This window comes from Pezoporus flaviventris, unplaced genomic scaffold (genome assembly GCF_033815535.1).
Source record: "Pezoporus flaviventris isolate CSIRO_AGI_PZ_B2104156 unplaced genomic scaffold, CSIRO_AGI_Pfla_v1 ptg000029l, whole genome shotgun sequence".
Lineage (NCBI taxonomy): Eukaryota > Metazoa > Chordata > Aves > Psittaciformes > Psittacidae > Pezoporus > Pezoporus flaviventris.
The window spans coordinates 3507733-3524229 of record NW_026892577.1 but is presented as its reverse complement, the minus strand read 5'-3'; the positions used below and the strand labels follow the sequence as shown (position 1 = coordinate 3524229).

General features: G+C 38.6%; 2 protein-coding genes across 2 annotated transcripts in view; one reads left to right on the top strand and one right to left on the bottom strand.

Annotated features, from left to right (window-relative positions):
• Positions 1-5227, top strand: part of SLC18A2 (solute carrier family 18 member A2) — a 28132-nt gene extending 22905 nt beyond the window's left edge. Inside the window, exons 11-16 of the mRNA XM_061458640.1 lie at positions 158-236; positions 475-526; positions 983-1046; positions 1803-1922; positions 2451-2584; positions 4584-5227. Coding sequence (XP_061314624.1) covers positions 158-236; positions 475-526; positions 983-1046; positions 1803-1922; positions 2451-2584; positions 4584-4694 — 560 coding nt within the window. The 3' untranslated portion in view covers positions 4695-5227. The remainder of the gene's footprint in view (positions 1-157; positions 237-474; positions 527-982; positions 1047-1802; positions 1923-2450; positions 2585-4583) is intronic.
• Positions 5228-7391: 2164 nt separating this feature from the next.
• Positions 7392-16497, bottom strand: part of PDZD8 (PDZ domain containing 8) — a 62567-nt gene continuing 53461 nt past the window's right edge. The window contains exons 4-5 of the mRNA XM_061458639.1: positions 14242-14404; positions 7392-12021 (exon numbers count right to left, since the gene is read on the bottom strand). Of these exons, the coding sequence (XP_061314623.1) occupies positions 9827-12021; positions 14242-14404 (2358 nt within the window). The 3' untranslated portion in view covers positions 7392-9826. The remainder of the gene's footprint in view (positions 12022-14241; positions 14405-16497) is intronic.

The following is a 16497-nucleotide window of genomic DNA, read 5'->3' as shown; positions in this document are numbered from 1 at the left end:
GAGGGCTGCAACAAACCGGATATTTGATTCTTTGCGCTCTGCACAAAGGCTCTATTGGATGCGATCGGATCAAAATTGCAGTGTCTGGAATTTATTAGTTTCTTCTAACACTTCACTAAAATCCTTGCTGATAAAACATCTCATTCGTATTTTTCAGGTGTTGCTTTTCTTCCAGCTAGTATCTCTTATCTTATTGGGACTAATCTTTTTGGGATACTCGCACACAAAATGGGAAGGTAGGCTTAATTTAAAAACATTAATAATCTTCCAGTCTGTTCCATTTCCAGGGTTTTCCAGGGCAGTTTAGTGATAGGAAATTACTATGCTTTGTTCTGTAGTAACAAAATTGATTTTTGGAACATTTTGTTGCTTTGCTTGTGTAACTTGGCGCTTCAAACATGGCTTTGAAGCATTCAAGATCAGCTCTAACATCTCGGTATCACCGATCTCTAAGTGATGTTTCTTCTTTGATAGGTGGCTTTGTGCTTTACTTGGGATGCTAATCGTGGGAATCAGTATTTTATGTGTAAGTAGACGATCATGTATCTTTCAAACCATCTAAGTAATTGTGTGCTCATCTTCAAATGTGTGCCTTCCCCATGAGATTTTGCTTTATGATATGTTATTAAACAATGTGTAGTTAATAGGTTCCAGATCAGAGTTTCGAGTGCTTTCAAATTTCAATGCTTCAATTCTTTTAAGGAAGAATGGCTCTGAAAGAAGGTGATCTTTTTTCTTTTGAGCTATCACTTAACAGTGTGTGAGGAGTGAGCAGTTATCAGTGTTGCTCCTAATAGTAAGTGTGTCAGTGATTTAATGGCACAGTTGTCTGAAATGGTACCCCAGAGCAAGGACCAAACTCTGACTCTCACATCCACCCTAAGTGTGCCATAACTACTTGGAGAACATACCTTAGAAGAAGAAAACCATCCCATTAGCATGTGCAGTGTGACATAATGAACCGCCTACTTTTCCTTTATAGGTACCATTTGCTAAAAACATTTATGGGCTCATAGCACCAAACTTTGGAGTTGGATTTGCCATTGGTAAGAAAAATTACAATGACTTCTTACAGTCTGGTTTTTGCATAAACTTGATTTTATATGATACTACATGGGAAATTGGTTTTGTTGCTATTGTGATCAGAGATAGTGATGCCTGAGCCGCAGCCCAAACTGGTAGGTAGAGCAAGAAGGATTAAAGGGCAGCTTAAACCAGGCTGCTGTTAAGCTGGATTCTGAAGTGCGCCCAGAATTCCTCCATCAACCTACATAGACCTTTCAAATGAATGTCCAAGAATGTATATATGGTTTTCAGTAATGGAGCCATGCACTGCCCGAAACCCACAGACTTCCCTGGTGTGGAAGAGAATTTATAGAGATATTTTCATAAAAAAAAAAAGGAAAAAAACAGGCTTAAATTTGTGTTCATCAAATAAGAATTCCCAAGCCTTCAAGTGTTATGTGTGAGCTCTGCTTATGCTGGAGCACACAGGCTGGAGGGGACCTGGCTTGGGTTTTAGCGCTTGGCTGGTCAGCAGATTTGCAGTGCCATATGCACATGTCTATGCGTGTCCATACATGTCTATGCATGTACATACATGACCTCAGACACAGTAAAGACCATAAAAACCGTAGATAATACAGTCTACTTTTACACACATCTTTCTGCTTATTTAAGAATAAGCATCTTTTAGTTGCTTTTGCATCCCTTTGTAGCACATAGCTGTCCAAAACATTTAAAAGGGGAAAAAAAAAAAAGGCTGTATTTTCCTGAAGTGTTTTTCCTTCCCTCCTGACCAGGAATGGTGGATTCTTCCATGATGCCAATTATGGGTTACCTTGTAGATCTGCGTCACGTATCAGTCTATGGCAGCGTGTATGCAATAGCTGATGTTGCCTTCTGCATGGGCTTTGCCATAGGTAAGTCCAACCTTTTCCTGCCTATAATGCACAGCTAAGAAGAGGGAATATGCTGTGATGCCAGGTGTGAATCCCAGTGGCATTCACAGGCTTTATGAGCAGGGGTTTTTATATTCTATAAGAAATGAAAGCAGAGGGAATCGTGTTTGGCATCTGTTTTCCTCTGCTGCGATGTCGTGCTCAGCTTCATTAGCTGTAAGAGGCTTGAAGGTCTCAGGCACTAAATACAAATAGGATATCCTTTGGAACAGTTAAAACTAACACCACAGCTGTGCTCTCAATAGTCTGAGAGGGGAATAACTCCCCACTGCCTCCTTGAGCGCATGGTACAAATACCACAAGAGCATCTCTTCCTCAATGAAGCATGAAGCCAGGAAAGGTTTATGTTATAATTACAAGCATGTCTCTACGTTCCTCAAACCAATTTGTAAAGCGGGAGTTTTGTGTATAAAATCACTGTTGCTTAAAGTGACTGCTGCAAATGCTGTGTCTGAGGGATCCTCAGAAAAGGGGTTTTATTTATACAAGGTCCCTCTGCTGGCGGTGCCATTGCAAAGGCCATCGGATTTCCATGGCTCATGACGATTATAGGGATTGTGGATATCCTCTTCGCTCCCCTGTGTTTTTTCCTTCGAAGCCCACCTGCCAAAGAGGAGAAAATGGTAAGTGGAACATGGTTGGGTTTGGTTTTGTTTTACTTTAATGAAAGAAAATAACTTGTATCTTCTTCTTTGCCTCTAACTTCCCCAAAATGGGACCAGCACACTTTATTGTACCCTCATGCATTGTCCTTAGAATGAACTCCCCCTTCTTTTTATGTCCAACATGCATAAAGAAAAGCATTTTATTAGTTACATGTTACAAAGTCCCAAATGAGATTATCACAAACCAGGATCCAGCAGACACTGATCTGCAGCAGCACACACCGTGATGGAGTCAGTATAAAACACACTTTTGTTTTCCTTGAAGTACCAGAATTGTATTGACTGATTTTCTTTTATTCCTTTGTGTACCTTAACCTCTTTCTTTCCATGGTCCTCTACAGTATATTTTGCATCATGTGCTTTCCTCCTCCTTCTTCCTCCATACAGATCACCTGCCCTTACAAACGAATGGCTACTTTTATGTAGGAACCTTTCACTCCTTCCCCAGCCTGTCACTCCCCAGAAAAGATTCCTGCTTTGGTTTTGGCAGCCCTTTTCCTTCATTTCTTTTCCTAATCTCTCCCTTCCTTTCCCATTTCTATAGCTCAATTTGCCCTTTCTTATAATGCCCTTTTGTCTGCTCTCCTACTCACTGGTGCATGACTTGCTGTTCTATAGATTTATACCAGATGAGGTTCAAAAGCCCTTTTACTGCAGGAGGGGATCCATTGCTTTGCTCACTATGTTTCCTATGCTCAGCAAGAAGATGAGAAGCTCCCAAAGGAATTACAAGGCAGTGCAGTCAGGAGGCGGAACAATCCCAGTTCTGATTCCAAGGCTAGAAAAATCCTGGAAAACAAGTGCCAATCTTTCCTGCAACATCTGTCTCCATCTGTAGGTCTAGCCCACCCAGTGCCTCCATCCTTGCACTTGCTGAAGAAGGTTGTTTCGGGCCCAAAATGTAGTTGCTGGTTATACCTGTATAAAAAATGTGATGTTGTATGGCTGCAGCTTTACTATGCAGCACCACATCTTTGCAAGGCGAGAACAGAACCTGCTGTGGATGCTGCTTTTGCTTTGTACCAGCATGAGCAGAACAGAAGGTGGGAAAATGAATTTTCCTGAAGTACTGGTGTACGTGAGGCCAGAGACCTTTTGTTTTGCACATATTTTGACTGCAGAATCCCAGAGATTCCAGTTAATTCCTTGTCATGACCTTTGCAGACTGCACTGATTTTTTCCTTTATTATTTTTACATTGACTCAGGCTGAGGAACAGGAATAAAACAGCTGCTGTCGTCTGCTAGAGATAGGAAGTTTATCGTGCGCTTCCCTTGTCACAGACAGAGCTTCTCTTGTAACATGGTAATCACAGAAGGGACAGGATTTCTCTCCCCCTTGGCTCAAACACCTTCCAGGGTCTGCCCCCACACCATAGCTTTAAGTGCAAAGTGGCACCCGATGTGCCATTTCTTCAGGGTTTGAAGAGTCAAAAGGAAGGACAGTAGGACTCCTCTTGCTCATTCATCCAGCCTTTAATAAATGGAGATTAAGCATATTTAGATTAGTTCTTCCCTGTGAGGGTGCTGAGGCGCTGGCACAGGGTGCCCAGAGAAGCTGTGGCTGCCCCATCCCTGGCAGTGTTCAAGGCCAGGCTGGACAGAGGGGCTTGGAGCAGCCTGGTCTAGTGGAAGGTGTCCCTGCCCGTGGCAGGAGGCTGGAACTGGATGAGCTTACGGTCCCTTCCAACCTGAACTGTGATTCTATGATAGAAGAGGTAAATTACTGTAAGTGGAGAGCAGGTAGATGTATTTCTATTTAATACATGGGCAGAAACAGAAATTTGCTCATAATGTCTTTAGGACCAAGATCCCACCTCACACCAACCTAAGGACTTGATTTATTCAAACCGAAATCAGTTTGGGCTCTACTTTCAGTGAATCCCAGTGGGGTCAACTGCAGCCCTCAGCTGGGTGCTACACAGAAATGCTAATATTCCCACTCTTGTTTTCTTTTAGGCCATACTAATGGATCACAACTGTCCTGTGAAAACAAAAATGTACACACAGAACAACATCCAGTCCTACCCCATAGGTGATGAAGAAGAAGAATATGAAAGTGATGAATAACATGAAAAGCCATATAACATATTTTGGTGTACAAAATGCAGTGTTTCATGTGAAACATCTCATCCAGAAATAGGTTTTATTTGTACTGTCCATTTAATAATGAAATGGTCAAAAAAACCAAAGGTGTATTATTCATCGCCCATGGTTGTAAAGCAGACTGCTAACTGCCTTATGGGGGGGGAACATGCTTTTTATAGAGGATTTGTATAGTGTTAATCTTTATTTTATTTAATTTTATTGAATAGTATATTATATTTTTATTAATTGTGTAGTATAGATCTGTATAAATGTGAATTTTAGCTGGTTTTTAAAGTCAACTCATGTCAACATTTCATATTTTATTTGGAGTCATAAGCTACTGTTGGGAGCTCCGGTCTTTCTTATTGACTGGAAAGGCAGGAAAAAAAAAGCAAAGCTCAAAGAAAACCCATCCTTTGTACCCTTTTAAATCATACCCTTGTAATTACAGTGAGGGGTGAAGGCTGGTATCCAGAGTGTGGACATCGTGATTGCTTTTTTCATCAATTTTAGGTCATAACCTATATATATATATATATATAACCAAACAGGTCATAACCTATATATATATATCCAAACAGACACTTCTTTGCCAATTTAAATGAGCTTTCCCCTAACCATTCATGGAATGTTAAGGAAACCAGTATTTTAAACAGGTGAGTGTACTGCTATCAGTCAGTACTATTGAATGAAGAATTAGTTAATCAGTCATGCAATACAAAGCCCTCAAACCACACACCACCGGGTGAACAAGGAGGTATGAATGTGCACTGTTCCTTTCCCTTAAAGGGAATAAGAACAGCATGAAGACACTTTTTGCATTTCTATCTTTTGAAAGCTTTACTTTGAACATATCGCAACTTTAGTTTAGGCACATCTTAAGTGACTGGTCAAGAAAAGCTGCAGCATCACACTGTTTAGTTTTAGTATGTACCAAGAGTAGGCTTGTAACTTAAGAATTTCAAAAAAAGACCTATTTTACATGCATTTGCATATACATCTGGAAATTCAATATATATTTATGTTCTAAAATGAATTTAAATATCAACTTTGCTAAAAAGAAATGACCAGTTTGTTGCCAGTATCTCTTACCGTTTGGGGACAGCCTAATACAGGCGAAGAACTGTGTCAGGCAGTTCTGAGAAGAACCAGACTTCGAAAGAAAGCATCTTAAACCAGTCCAATGTCCTTATCAACTGTGGTGTATCTTTTCATTTGCAAAACTAAAATCTTTATGTGCCTTCTTTCACGTAATTGCAGATGGTTTATGTACTACAGCATAGATACTATGTTTACATATAGTTTTGTAAAGCACATATACTATCCATGGTCAGAAAATACAGAACACATAGTGGATCAAACTTCAAGTATTGCTTTGTCAATAATTACACATTCAGACTGCATTAAAATAAAGTTATCTGAAAGAAGCTCCTGATCTACTGTAATAAAGTAGAAACAATTAAACAAAGGAAGAATTCCCCTCATGATTTGCCTTATGCATTGTGTTTGACTGTATACTGGGATGGGGGAAAAGCTGACAAATATTTCAGATCTAGTCCATTTGTAACTCAGGACAAGTATTTTCACTCCAGGTCATAAATAGATGCAACTTGTTTAAGTAACCACAACAGCTTCCAAAAATCAATCTGTCATGTGGCTGCTGGGCTGAGATGTGACTTTGGGAAACAGGTAAGCCCAAAACCTGTAGTGGAGGGAATACCCGGCTGTGTTCTTTAAATAAGGGTGAAGATTCTGAGAAAATAACATTAACAGGCTTAAACAGCATGAAAGGCCAAGCATTACGTTCTATGTTGATTTGATAAACCCACTTAGAGCTTGTTGTAGTGGTATATTTTCAACTGCATTCCTTTGAATATATAACAGATGGAAATCCTTCCTTCAAGGCTGAGAGGTGCTTGGAGACAGACATTAATACAGCGCAAACTAAGACTGTCCTATACTGAATACTTCACCTCCACTGAGTAAGTAACAATTGTGCAGATAGAGGAGTATTTAGGTTCAGATTTTAACGTAGATCATTTTGATACAGGATGATCTTCAAGGTCCCTTCTAGCCCAAACTATTCTATGATTCTGTGATACTTTGGCCCAAGAGAAGTTATTTTACTAAACTCTTTTGGTCAACATAAAGTTGTTAATCCATTAAATCTGAAACTAATATAGCAAGTTAGAATTCTAAATTATCATATAACATCTTAATTTCTTTCCCAGCTGATTAACCAATTTACTGCTAAAACTCACAAGTTATTATCTATCTATTAACATTTCTGAAGGACAGGGCAAGGCAGAAGAAATTTTCTTGGACAGTTTCCCCCCATGCAATGTAACTCTAGTTGTAGTCACTACCACCAGTACTGCGTTATCTGTGCAGTGCTTGGAGGTCTTAGAAATCCCCCAATAACCCTAGCATTTTATAAGATCCTCTAGCTCCACAATGAATCAACTGGAATCACTATTTTGAAAGAAACCTAGTATTAAACTCTGTAAAACAAAAATAAACGTGTATTCATATAGAAAGAATGCATAAAAGCCCAATTAATCCACATATCAGCAGTTCTATTTACTGCAAAATGTGAGCTTTCCTTTAAGTAGCGGCTTTAGGTGATAAACTACTGCGATACCAGTATTTAACCAAAAATATTAACACAATGCAAAGTAGTTGATAATTTAGCAAAACTATTTTATTAAAGCTTATTCTCATGATAAAATAATAGCCAACAAAATCGTATTAGGCAGATCTTCTGCAAATGTGTGTAGCTGCCACCTATTCAGATATCATTAAGTCAAGATATTCTTGTTTTCCGTGGTATTCTTTATTTTCAGCTATTTACAGTCAAGCATGAAGCAAGGATTACATCAGGAATGTAGTATTACAATTTTCCCCTTGAGATTCACCACATATTGTAATTAATGCCAGATAGGAATTGTATGTTTTCCTTCTTATCACTAAAATACAACTATTTTGCCCTTTTCCCATTCGGCATATTTAAAAATATTGCACTACGTTTAATTTCTCTCTTACAATCATCATTAGCAGTACTATAAGAGGAAAACTACATCCAGCTTTTCTTACCCACTGCATTACACAAGTCAATCTAAACCCACAGATGTGTTTTTGAAATCGGCATTTGCATTGTTTTCACAGCTCCTTCGTGTGTACCAGGGTTTAAATGAAGTACTTGGATATATATTTGAAAAGCTCTATAGTAGTCCATAAGAGCAAACACTGATGGAGATTAAATGCACATCAGCACCAATCGTAAGCCGCCGAGAAAACTGAGTGGGGAAGTCTTAATATGCATCTCAAGCAAGTATAGGTTAAATAACTTTTAGTCAATAAGGGAAGCTAATTTTGTGAGATTATTTGCTGAAGCTTAATTTCAGAAGTGTGTCACATGCCTGTTTTAGCATGGGTAGTGTTTTCCATACATCAATTAAGTAAGTATCAACTGCCCAGAACTCACAAAGAAGTGCAAGTAGTTGCATGAGTGGAAGTAACGATTTTGTTTAGAAGTCCAAGTATGCTTTGCCATCAGTAAAAACCATTGCTTCTTAGTTTTGCCCATCAGAAAATAAACTGAGAAGCAAATTTAATGGAGAGAAACATTACAGACTGCCTGAAAATTTAAATGAGTTATTTTACCATCGTAGATTTAACACCATTTCCACACAGGCATTTTTTCTTTCTTACCACCATGGTACCAGTGATAACGATACCAGTTCCTAACACGGTACCTAAAATAAAGATGATATTTCACACTGCATTTCTATACACAGAAGATGAAACAAAGACAGGAAATAAATAAGAACAATGGCCTTAGCTAAGATGCTAAGATCCACAGTTTACACATAGCACAAGACCAGATAGATCTTTTCAAAAGCAGCTGACTGACATTTGTTGTCATCTCTACTGGACGCACGTATTTGGACTCAAATAAAACATTATATACACTATAAGACATTTTTCTGACAAAGGTCATCCTTCTGCTCAGACTGTCTCTTCTGTCTGAGAAGCTGAATGCCAATGACCACTATGACGATACTCAAAAGTGTTGAGAGAACATCTTTAGCTATTTTGTGAAGTATTTTGTACCTTAAGCTTCCCAAAAATGATAGTCTGCAGCAAAATATTTTGGTTTTAAATCACTTAAACTGTCATCACATTCTTTTTCATAGAATGCTATGAAACCTCCAACTCTTGTCAAGAACAGTTTTCCTTTAGCAGCTTATCTGACAGTACAACACTACTTAAACACGTAATTTTGTTCTGCAAGGCAACCAAACCAGCCTCTTATCTCAAAGATATTCCCAATTAAATTATTCCGAGATACTGGTATGTACTTTGATATCTAGCAGTACAATCAGGATACAATAGCCCAAAGTTCTAAGGAGGATTAGCATTACTATATTTCATATTAATTAAAAACTATGAAAAGTTCTTGTGTTTAACAAAAATATGGAAAACAAACGATATGCAACAGTAACATCAGTAAATACTAATAACAGATAAAATGAAAGACCCTTTGTTTGCTTTCATGACATGTTTGGCAAAAAAAATACACAACTCTTTAGTAGACAGACATACAATAAAACTGTGATCAACATTTTAAAGCCTGGTCCCTCAGTGACTTCTGTGCTAGTCATCAGCTTAGGCATGCAACAAGCTTGTATTTTTGAATCATACAAGGGAAACTCAACGTATTGAAAATCCTGCCAGTTTCCTGCTGAAAACACTGGCTCAAAACAAAAAGGGGGGAGGGTGGGAGGGTAGACAGGGCAAGTAATCCATTAAGGACACCATACACCTTCATGTGAAATGGTAAGGTTCGTAATTAGAAAAAATAAAAATAAGTTATTAAAAATAAATTTCCAATAGAAACCCCACAATGTAATTGTACCCAGCCAGTGTAATAAAAATGATGGTGCTGTAGCTGGAGAAGACCCATTATTAGCTGTACTCTTACACAGGCAAGTAACTGTGGAGAAGCAGGACACGTACATCATATCAGTGTTTTCATTTCCTTTGTGTGTGTTTGTAAATGAAGTGCAAAGTATTCTTTTAGTCCATTCCTTCTCAGGATAAATATGCAAATATCAGTCTACTGATTCAGGCGGATCAACTGATTCTTCTGATATAATGTTGATTGTTGGGGCCTCCATCAGACTGACATCTTCATTATCCATTTCTTCTGCTACACTGGGCTCCTCTGAATCTTTAGTCACGGCTTTGGACTGCCGGTCTAAGGACATGCTCTCCAAAAACTCTATATCCTCAATGCCTGCTCTGTAGTGGATCATCAGCAGTGTCAGGGCCTGCAGTCTTTCACCTGACTTAGCCAGTGCAGCAGAAATCAGGGCTTTTTTCCTTGCATCCGTTGTCTCTTTTTCTTCTTTAACAAGGGAGTTGTTATTTTCCAGCTCCTGGTCTATTTCATTCTGCAGCTTATCCAACATAAATTCTAGTTTCTGGGAACGCTCCTCTGTGGGTAAACTTCTATACAGATCACGTCCAATTTCTTTAACAGCAATGAAGACGCTGTCATCTAGACCACCCTCCTTTCGGACCAACTTTATCCCAGTACTTGATGCACGTTTTGAAGGACTGCTTGGTCCACTGATTTCAGTATCACTACTTTCATTATCAGAAGTGGTTGGTGTGTGCTTTGGCGAAGGTTCTACCACCTCTGCTCCTTGCTCAGAAAGGCGAGCCTTGGGGACTTGCCGAAGGTTTAAGAAGCGGGTGCTTGTATTGATGATATGCCTGGTCAAACCTGTAGTTCTGTTAACAGATTTAGATTCTGCATCAACACGAGAAGATGCAGCTTGGGAAGTTTCCTGTCCTTCTGCTCTACAAACTCCCGCAGTTTGATCAAGTCGCTTGTCAGCTGCTACACAGAAGGGTGTCTCAGTTAGACATTTTTCTAGACATTTTTTATGGCAAACATAAGCACAGAGCATGCACTGCGAAGCTGCTTTAGTCCACACTTTCTTTTTGCAGTAATCACACCAAGTTGGATTCTGAAACTGAGTATCCTGAAAGTTATGTTTGCTCTCCGTAAAAACAATTTGTCCCAAGTAAGGATCCTCCTTCTGACACGCACGAGCTTCTTCTTCCATTTGACATTCATTTTCTTTCTCCAGGAGAATGTTTGAATCATCTATTTCACCTTCTATTAAATATTTGAATTGTAAAGTTATATCGCCATAACAAAATTTTTCATTGAATCCCTTATGGTTTGTTAAATTCCGCAACGCTGTTCTAGTGACTGTAGCTTTAGGCGCAGGAGCATTCAGTTTAAATGTTCTAATATACTCCATTGAGGATGTAGCTAGACAATCTAAAGCAATTTCTTCAAGTCTTATGCTTGCATATCCCAAGCAGATAAAACCACCTGCTTTGAAAGGGTCTCTGCACCACAGTGCAATATTAAGGTACCTATGGTATCCTTCTACTTCAAACAGACAGGTGGATGCTCTCGTCTTTGGCCATCGGCCTTGTCGGATTTTATAAGGAATTTCTGGTGATTCCCATGTTTGACGATCATCTCCACTATCTTTGCAGCTACGCGAATTTTCTGAAAGTCCATCTTTTAATGCATCTTGTTTTGGTGTCGTTATTACTTTTGATATTGCTGGGTCTTCTATTTGATCATTATTCTTTACTACCTTCTCTGCACATTTATCTCCGTTATTTGTAGGTGGAGGTGGCTTCTCTGGTTTTTCAGAAGATACGCCTCCAGGTTCTAACAAATTTGGACTTTCACTAGTAGATACAACAGACTTACTTTGTGGCCTTGGTGGCACAGGAGGCTTGGTACCAGATCCTTGCGATTGTTTTCCTGATTGCTGTGATGTATCTGAACCCTCAATAATTTTGGGTACTGCCAATTTATTTCCATCTTTTTGTTGTGTTTTTGATGTTGTCTGACTTCCTAAATACAGCTTTCGATTCAGAATCGGAGATATAGTTCCATGAGTTTTCGTAGCAAGTACTACTACTGAACGTTTGGGACTCAGAGTTGTTGGCAGATCTTCTTTTTGCTCAGGTGATTCACAAGCTAAGTCCTCAAATTCTGAATCAAAATCTCTGTTATCAACATCAACTGATATACTAGCTTGGTCATCTTCCGTCTGTGTCAAGAAAGCAGTGTCTTCCAGTTGACCAAATCCATCCTGCAGTGCTGAACCGTGCTGATTACACCCAACAGGCCTTTCATAAAAAATTAAAACTCTATCCCCGGCCTGTCTAATGAGCTTCAACACTTGGACAGTTGATGTGATTTTAACACCTATTAAAAAAAAAAGACAAAAATTGTTAAATTTTAATTATGATAACAGTCTAAATGGCCAAAAATAACTGATAAACGTTTCGATCTTTAACAGTGGTGATAAATCTGTTGCTCAACAACAGAAGTCAATTACAACAGAAGAGCTCAACTGAAATGTAATAGGTTGATCCTTTCCATGTTATTCATAGAAATATATTACTTCAGGAACTGGAAAAGATATAAATACTCCAGTTTGCTGTTTATCATTAATGTTGTGATCTTAGAGTAATTTTGCTTTTATGTGCTAATATTTTTCACCTTGATCTTACTGTAAGTTTGCACTTCTCAGCAGCAGGCTGAAATCCATGAAGGATTCAAAAGAGATGAGTATCTTTAAATACAGTTTTAATCATAACAGAAGCAGGCTAACAAAGAAAATCATTCCGATATGTTAACACAATATAGGCATGATGTTACATTTGCAGTAATGCAGAACAGTGAACTGAATCATCTACCTCATGAGAGCTCCCAGAGCCATTTGACAGTATCTCCAGCCTATGGTAAGATTCAGGAAAGTACATGCAAACTGAGATTTCTTACTGAGCAGACAATGCAAATAAAGTCATGCTGGGGCTCATGTAAAAATTACTTTTCCCTTGTTCTAGAACAATTATCAACTGCCTGTTTGAAGCAACTCAAAGCCATTTTAAATCACTGGAGCAATGCAATGGGGATTTAGGCAGTATCTAATCAGAATAACTCATCGTAGTGCTTAAGCTCTGGTCTGTAACACCTCTCACATAAAAAATAATATGAAAAAATAATGCAACTGTGCTAGCAGGGAGCTTAAAGTAGTTCATATCATAAGTGTATGAAGTCCTGTCTTCATCTATCTTCACAGTAACTCTTCTATAGCATCTTAATGACTTTGCAGAACCAAATATAAAATTACTTCACCTCTGATTTATACAGTTGATGTCTGGAGAATAAATTTGTCTGCTGTCACATGCAGAGATATCTGGGATCATAGACCGGTTAAGGTTGGAAAGGACCTTAAGGTCATCTAGTTCCAACCCCCCTTGCCATGGACAGGGACACCACACACAAGACCATGCTGCCCAAGGCTCTGCCCAACCTGGCCTTGAAATATCTGGGATACTATATATAACTCACCATTACAGTTTGTTTTGCATTTCTTTCTCTGCCAGTGACCATAACCTTTTATTTAGTCCCACAACATCCAGTAGAAAACACCGCATTATTCTTAATGATCATAAACAGGGTTTCTATCTGCTCCTTCCGCTAAGTGGATTAGCCATTGTTCTTGTTAATGGTTTATTTGTCCTGCAGCCCACTGCCATTTTCTGCAGGGCCCCTCTAATTCTCAAGTTTAAAGCAGTAACACTGCCAGTATCTAGTTTTGATTATGATTTACGACTATGATCTAGTTCTCTGTTGGTGACAGGGTCCGTATTCAAGCAATATCTGGAGATGGTCTAACTTGAAATTGTAAAATATAAAATAGTATCAATCTACTTCATAATGCCCAGGGATATCAACAGAATCTTTCTTTAAAAAATAATAAAACCCCCCAAACCCAACAAAACCCCAACCACCCACAGTGCACTCCCCTGCTAAACTAACTTTTTGCCTCAATGCAGCACTTATCTGCAATTTACAATTTGGCCAAAGTCTTCAGAGTAGATTTCTAAATACTGCTTAGGCTCCTGCATGTCCAAAAATTGATACTAAAAGTATACTAGAAGTATAAAAATACTATCAAAACCTCAGCAGATCTGCTTGGGTAATTTTGATAATTTCAGAAATTACTCTGCTAGTCAAAAATGTGTTTGTACTATTTGTTCCATACTCTACTACCTTTAGGTTCACGCAGCTTTAGGTTCAAGCTGAGCATGCAGGCCTAGGCTGTAAAACGTCATGGTTTTGTTTTTAGCTAAGCACATTTTATAACATCACCAGAAGAAAGTAAGTAGAGAACCCTAAAGCATCTCTATTAGAACAGTTAAGGTATGTTTATTCAGCTTTATTATGACCTTCATGTAGTAAAGAGTAAATATGGAAGAAAATAAATCAAATGAACGACAACCTTAAGTGGCCATAACTGTTATGAGTGCCAGGCATAACTGTAACTGTTCAGAAAGGCAGTCTCACTGAACTGTATGCAGACACGTCCTCCCAGTTTATAAGACAACCCTTATTTTGAAAGCTGACATTACTCACTGCCAATGGCTAGAAGTCTGTCTCCCCTCTGTAGATCAGCAGCTGCAGCAGGTGAGTTTGGAGTCACAGTTTCGATGACGACGTGCCCTGTATCATCATCCTTGGACTGCACAAAGCGGAGCGTAAGTCCAATACTTTGCAGAGTCCCTTTCACTAGTTCTGCCTAGAGAGAAAGAAGTTGTTATGTTGACTAAGTTGTTAGTAACCATGAATCCCTGCAGACAATTGTTTAAATAAAATTACACAACTGACACTATTAAAAAAATTACATTAGGACATGCACTGACTTCATTAAACAGATTCTCATATAATGGATTAACCATTATCCAATCCAATTTACATTTTTTGAGAAATAGTTTACATACAATTAGAAACGCTACAGAACTAACCCACGCAAATACAAATCAGCAGGAAAGGCAATACATAGAATCACAGAATGATCTGGGTCAGAAAGGACCTTAAAGCTCTCCCAGTTCCAACTCCCTGCCATGGGGAGGGACACCTTCCACTAGAGCAGGTTGCTCCAAGCCCCTGTGTCCAACCTGGCCTTGAACACCGCCAGGGATTGAGGAGCCACAGCTTCTCTGGGCACCCTGTGACAGTGCCTCACCATCCTCTCAGGGAAGGATTTCCTCTTAATATCTCATCTAAATCTCCTCTCTGTCAGTTTAAAGCCATTCCCCCCTGCCCCATCCCTATATGCCCTTGTAAAAACAGCCCTGTAAACATCTCTCATCTTCACAAAAAGCTACAGTCGTAACAAAGCTACACAACCTAATCATCCATCTTACTGGGAATTAGTTTTAATAAAAGGAGCACTGTACGATCCATCTCTTTGAACATATCACATTGGTGTTATAAAGCCAATTACTATGAGTAGCTTTTTAGTAGTCAATCCAAAAAGGTGCTTGGAATGAGAAAATTATTATGTACTTACACATTGTTAAAGCATATTTAGAACAAATTTAAATTAACAATAACCTTGAAGTTTCTTTAAAAGCTCAGAACCCTTTCCTCATTTATCTTGCACGATAAATACAAGATACATTTTAACTCTATAATCTCAAATATCTCATTCTTTTAAAAAGAAAAATTAACCCATACAAATGACTGAGGTGCAATCTCCGTAGCAGAGTTTCGTCACACACTCATGCACCGATCCCTTAAATTTGGAAGTCCCTACTGAAGAATATATATCTAGGTAGTGGTCAATTGTTTACACACCTCAATGTGTGACTCTTTAGCAACTTTTTTTCTTACTAAAAACTGTCGTTAATGAGTCTTAAAATATATTTTACCCCTACTCCCCAAAGCACCTTCTTTCTGGACTCTTCAAATGACCCTCTGCTACCATTCCACCAACGTATATTCTGTCTATTTGAAAAGGGAACTCATAGTCCGTTTCAGCTCCAAGGAAGCAAGTTTAATTTGCTTTTCTGATCCCCAAGAACAGAGACACAGATACTGTTTGTAGAACAGTGGAGGTTTTCCTGTGGAGGTTTTCTATTTGGTTTCAATTTACTGAGTTTAGGTAGACAGTCTTCCCCTCCATCCTTCTGCATTTACTTTGTTGCTATTTAACTGTCGATGTTTGACTTGTCTGGAGTTGGTCCTCCTTTTTTGAGGATGTGTTCGTTTGCTTAGCTTTGTACAATGGCTTTCCACAGATGAAGTGGATTACTTCAGGACATGACTCTCTCCTTGGCTGTATGGCAGTTCCCATAATAAAATAAATTAAATAAATAAAAAACTCTTAAGTATTAAGAAACACACACAAAAAAAGAGAAATACCTCTGCAAGAAAAGCAAAACTTCAATAAAAACTATAAACTTCTTCTGCTGTAGACCTTTATATGTAATACAGCTTTAAGTCAGCAATTCACAACTGCTGCATGTGCTGTACGGAAACAATATGAACAATTACTGCAATTTCAAAACAACACTAGTTTAATATTTTAACTGTCAAAACCACAGATGACATGGATTTGCTGTGGTGGCACACAAACATGCAACAAAAAAGCCTCCTAAAAATCATTCCCCTGTGCCATAAAGCGCTGTGTATTGTTATCAAACAAGGAGGAGACCATTATTTCTCAGAGTTGTCTCAGAGTCCAAGTACTCAAATCTCAATTGTCCTACGATGGTTCCTTTGAAAATCTTGCTCTAAATGATTAAGGGTAGAAAACTATTTCCAAACCCTTGTGTTTGAATAGGTGACAAAACTATCACAATGAAGATCAGACAGTAAACTCCCACT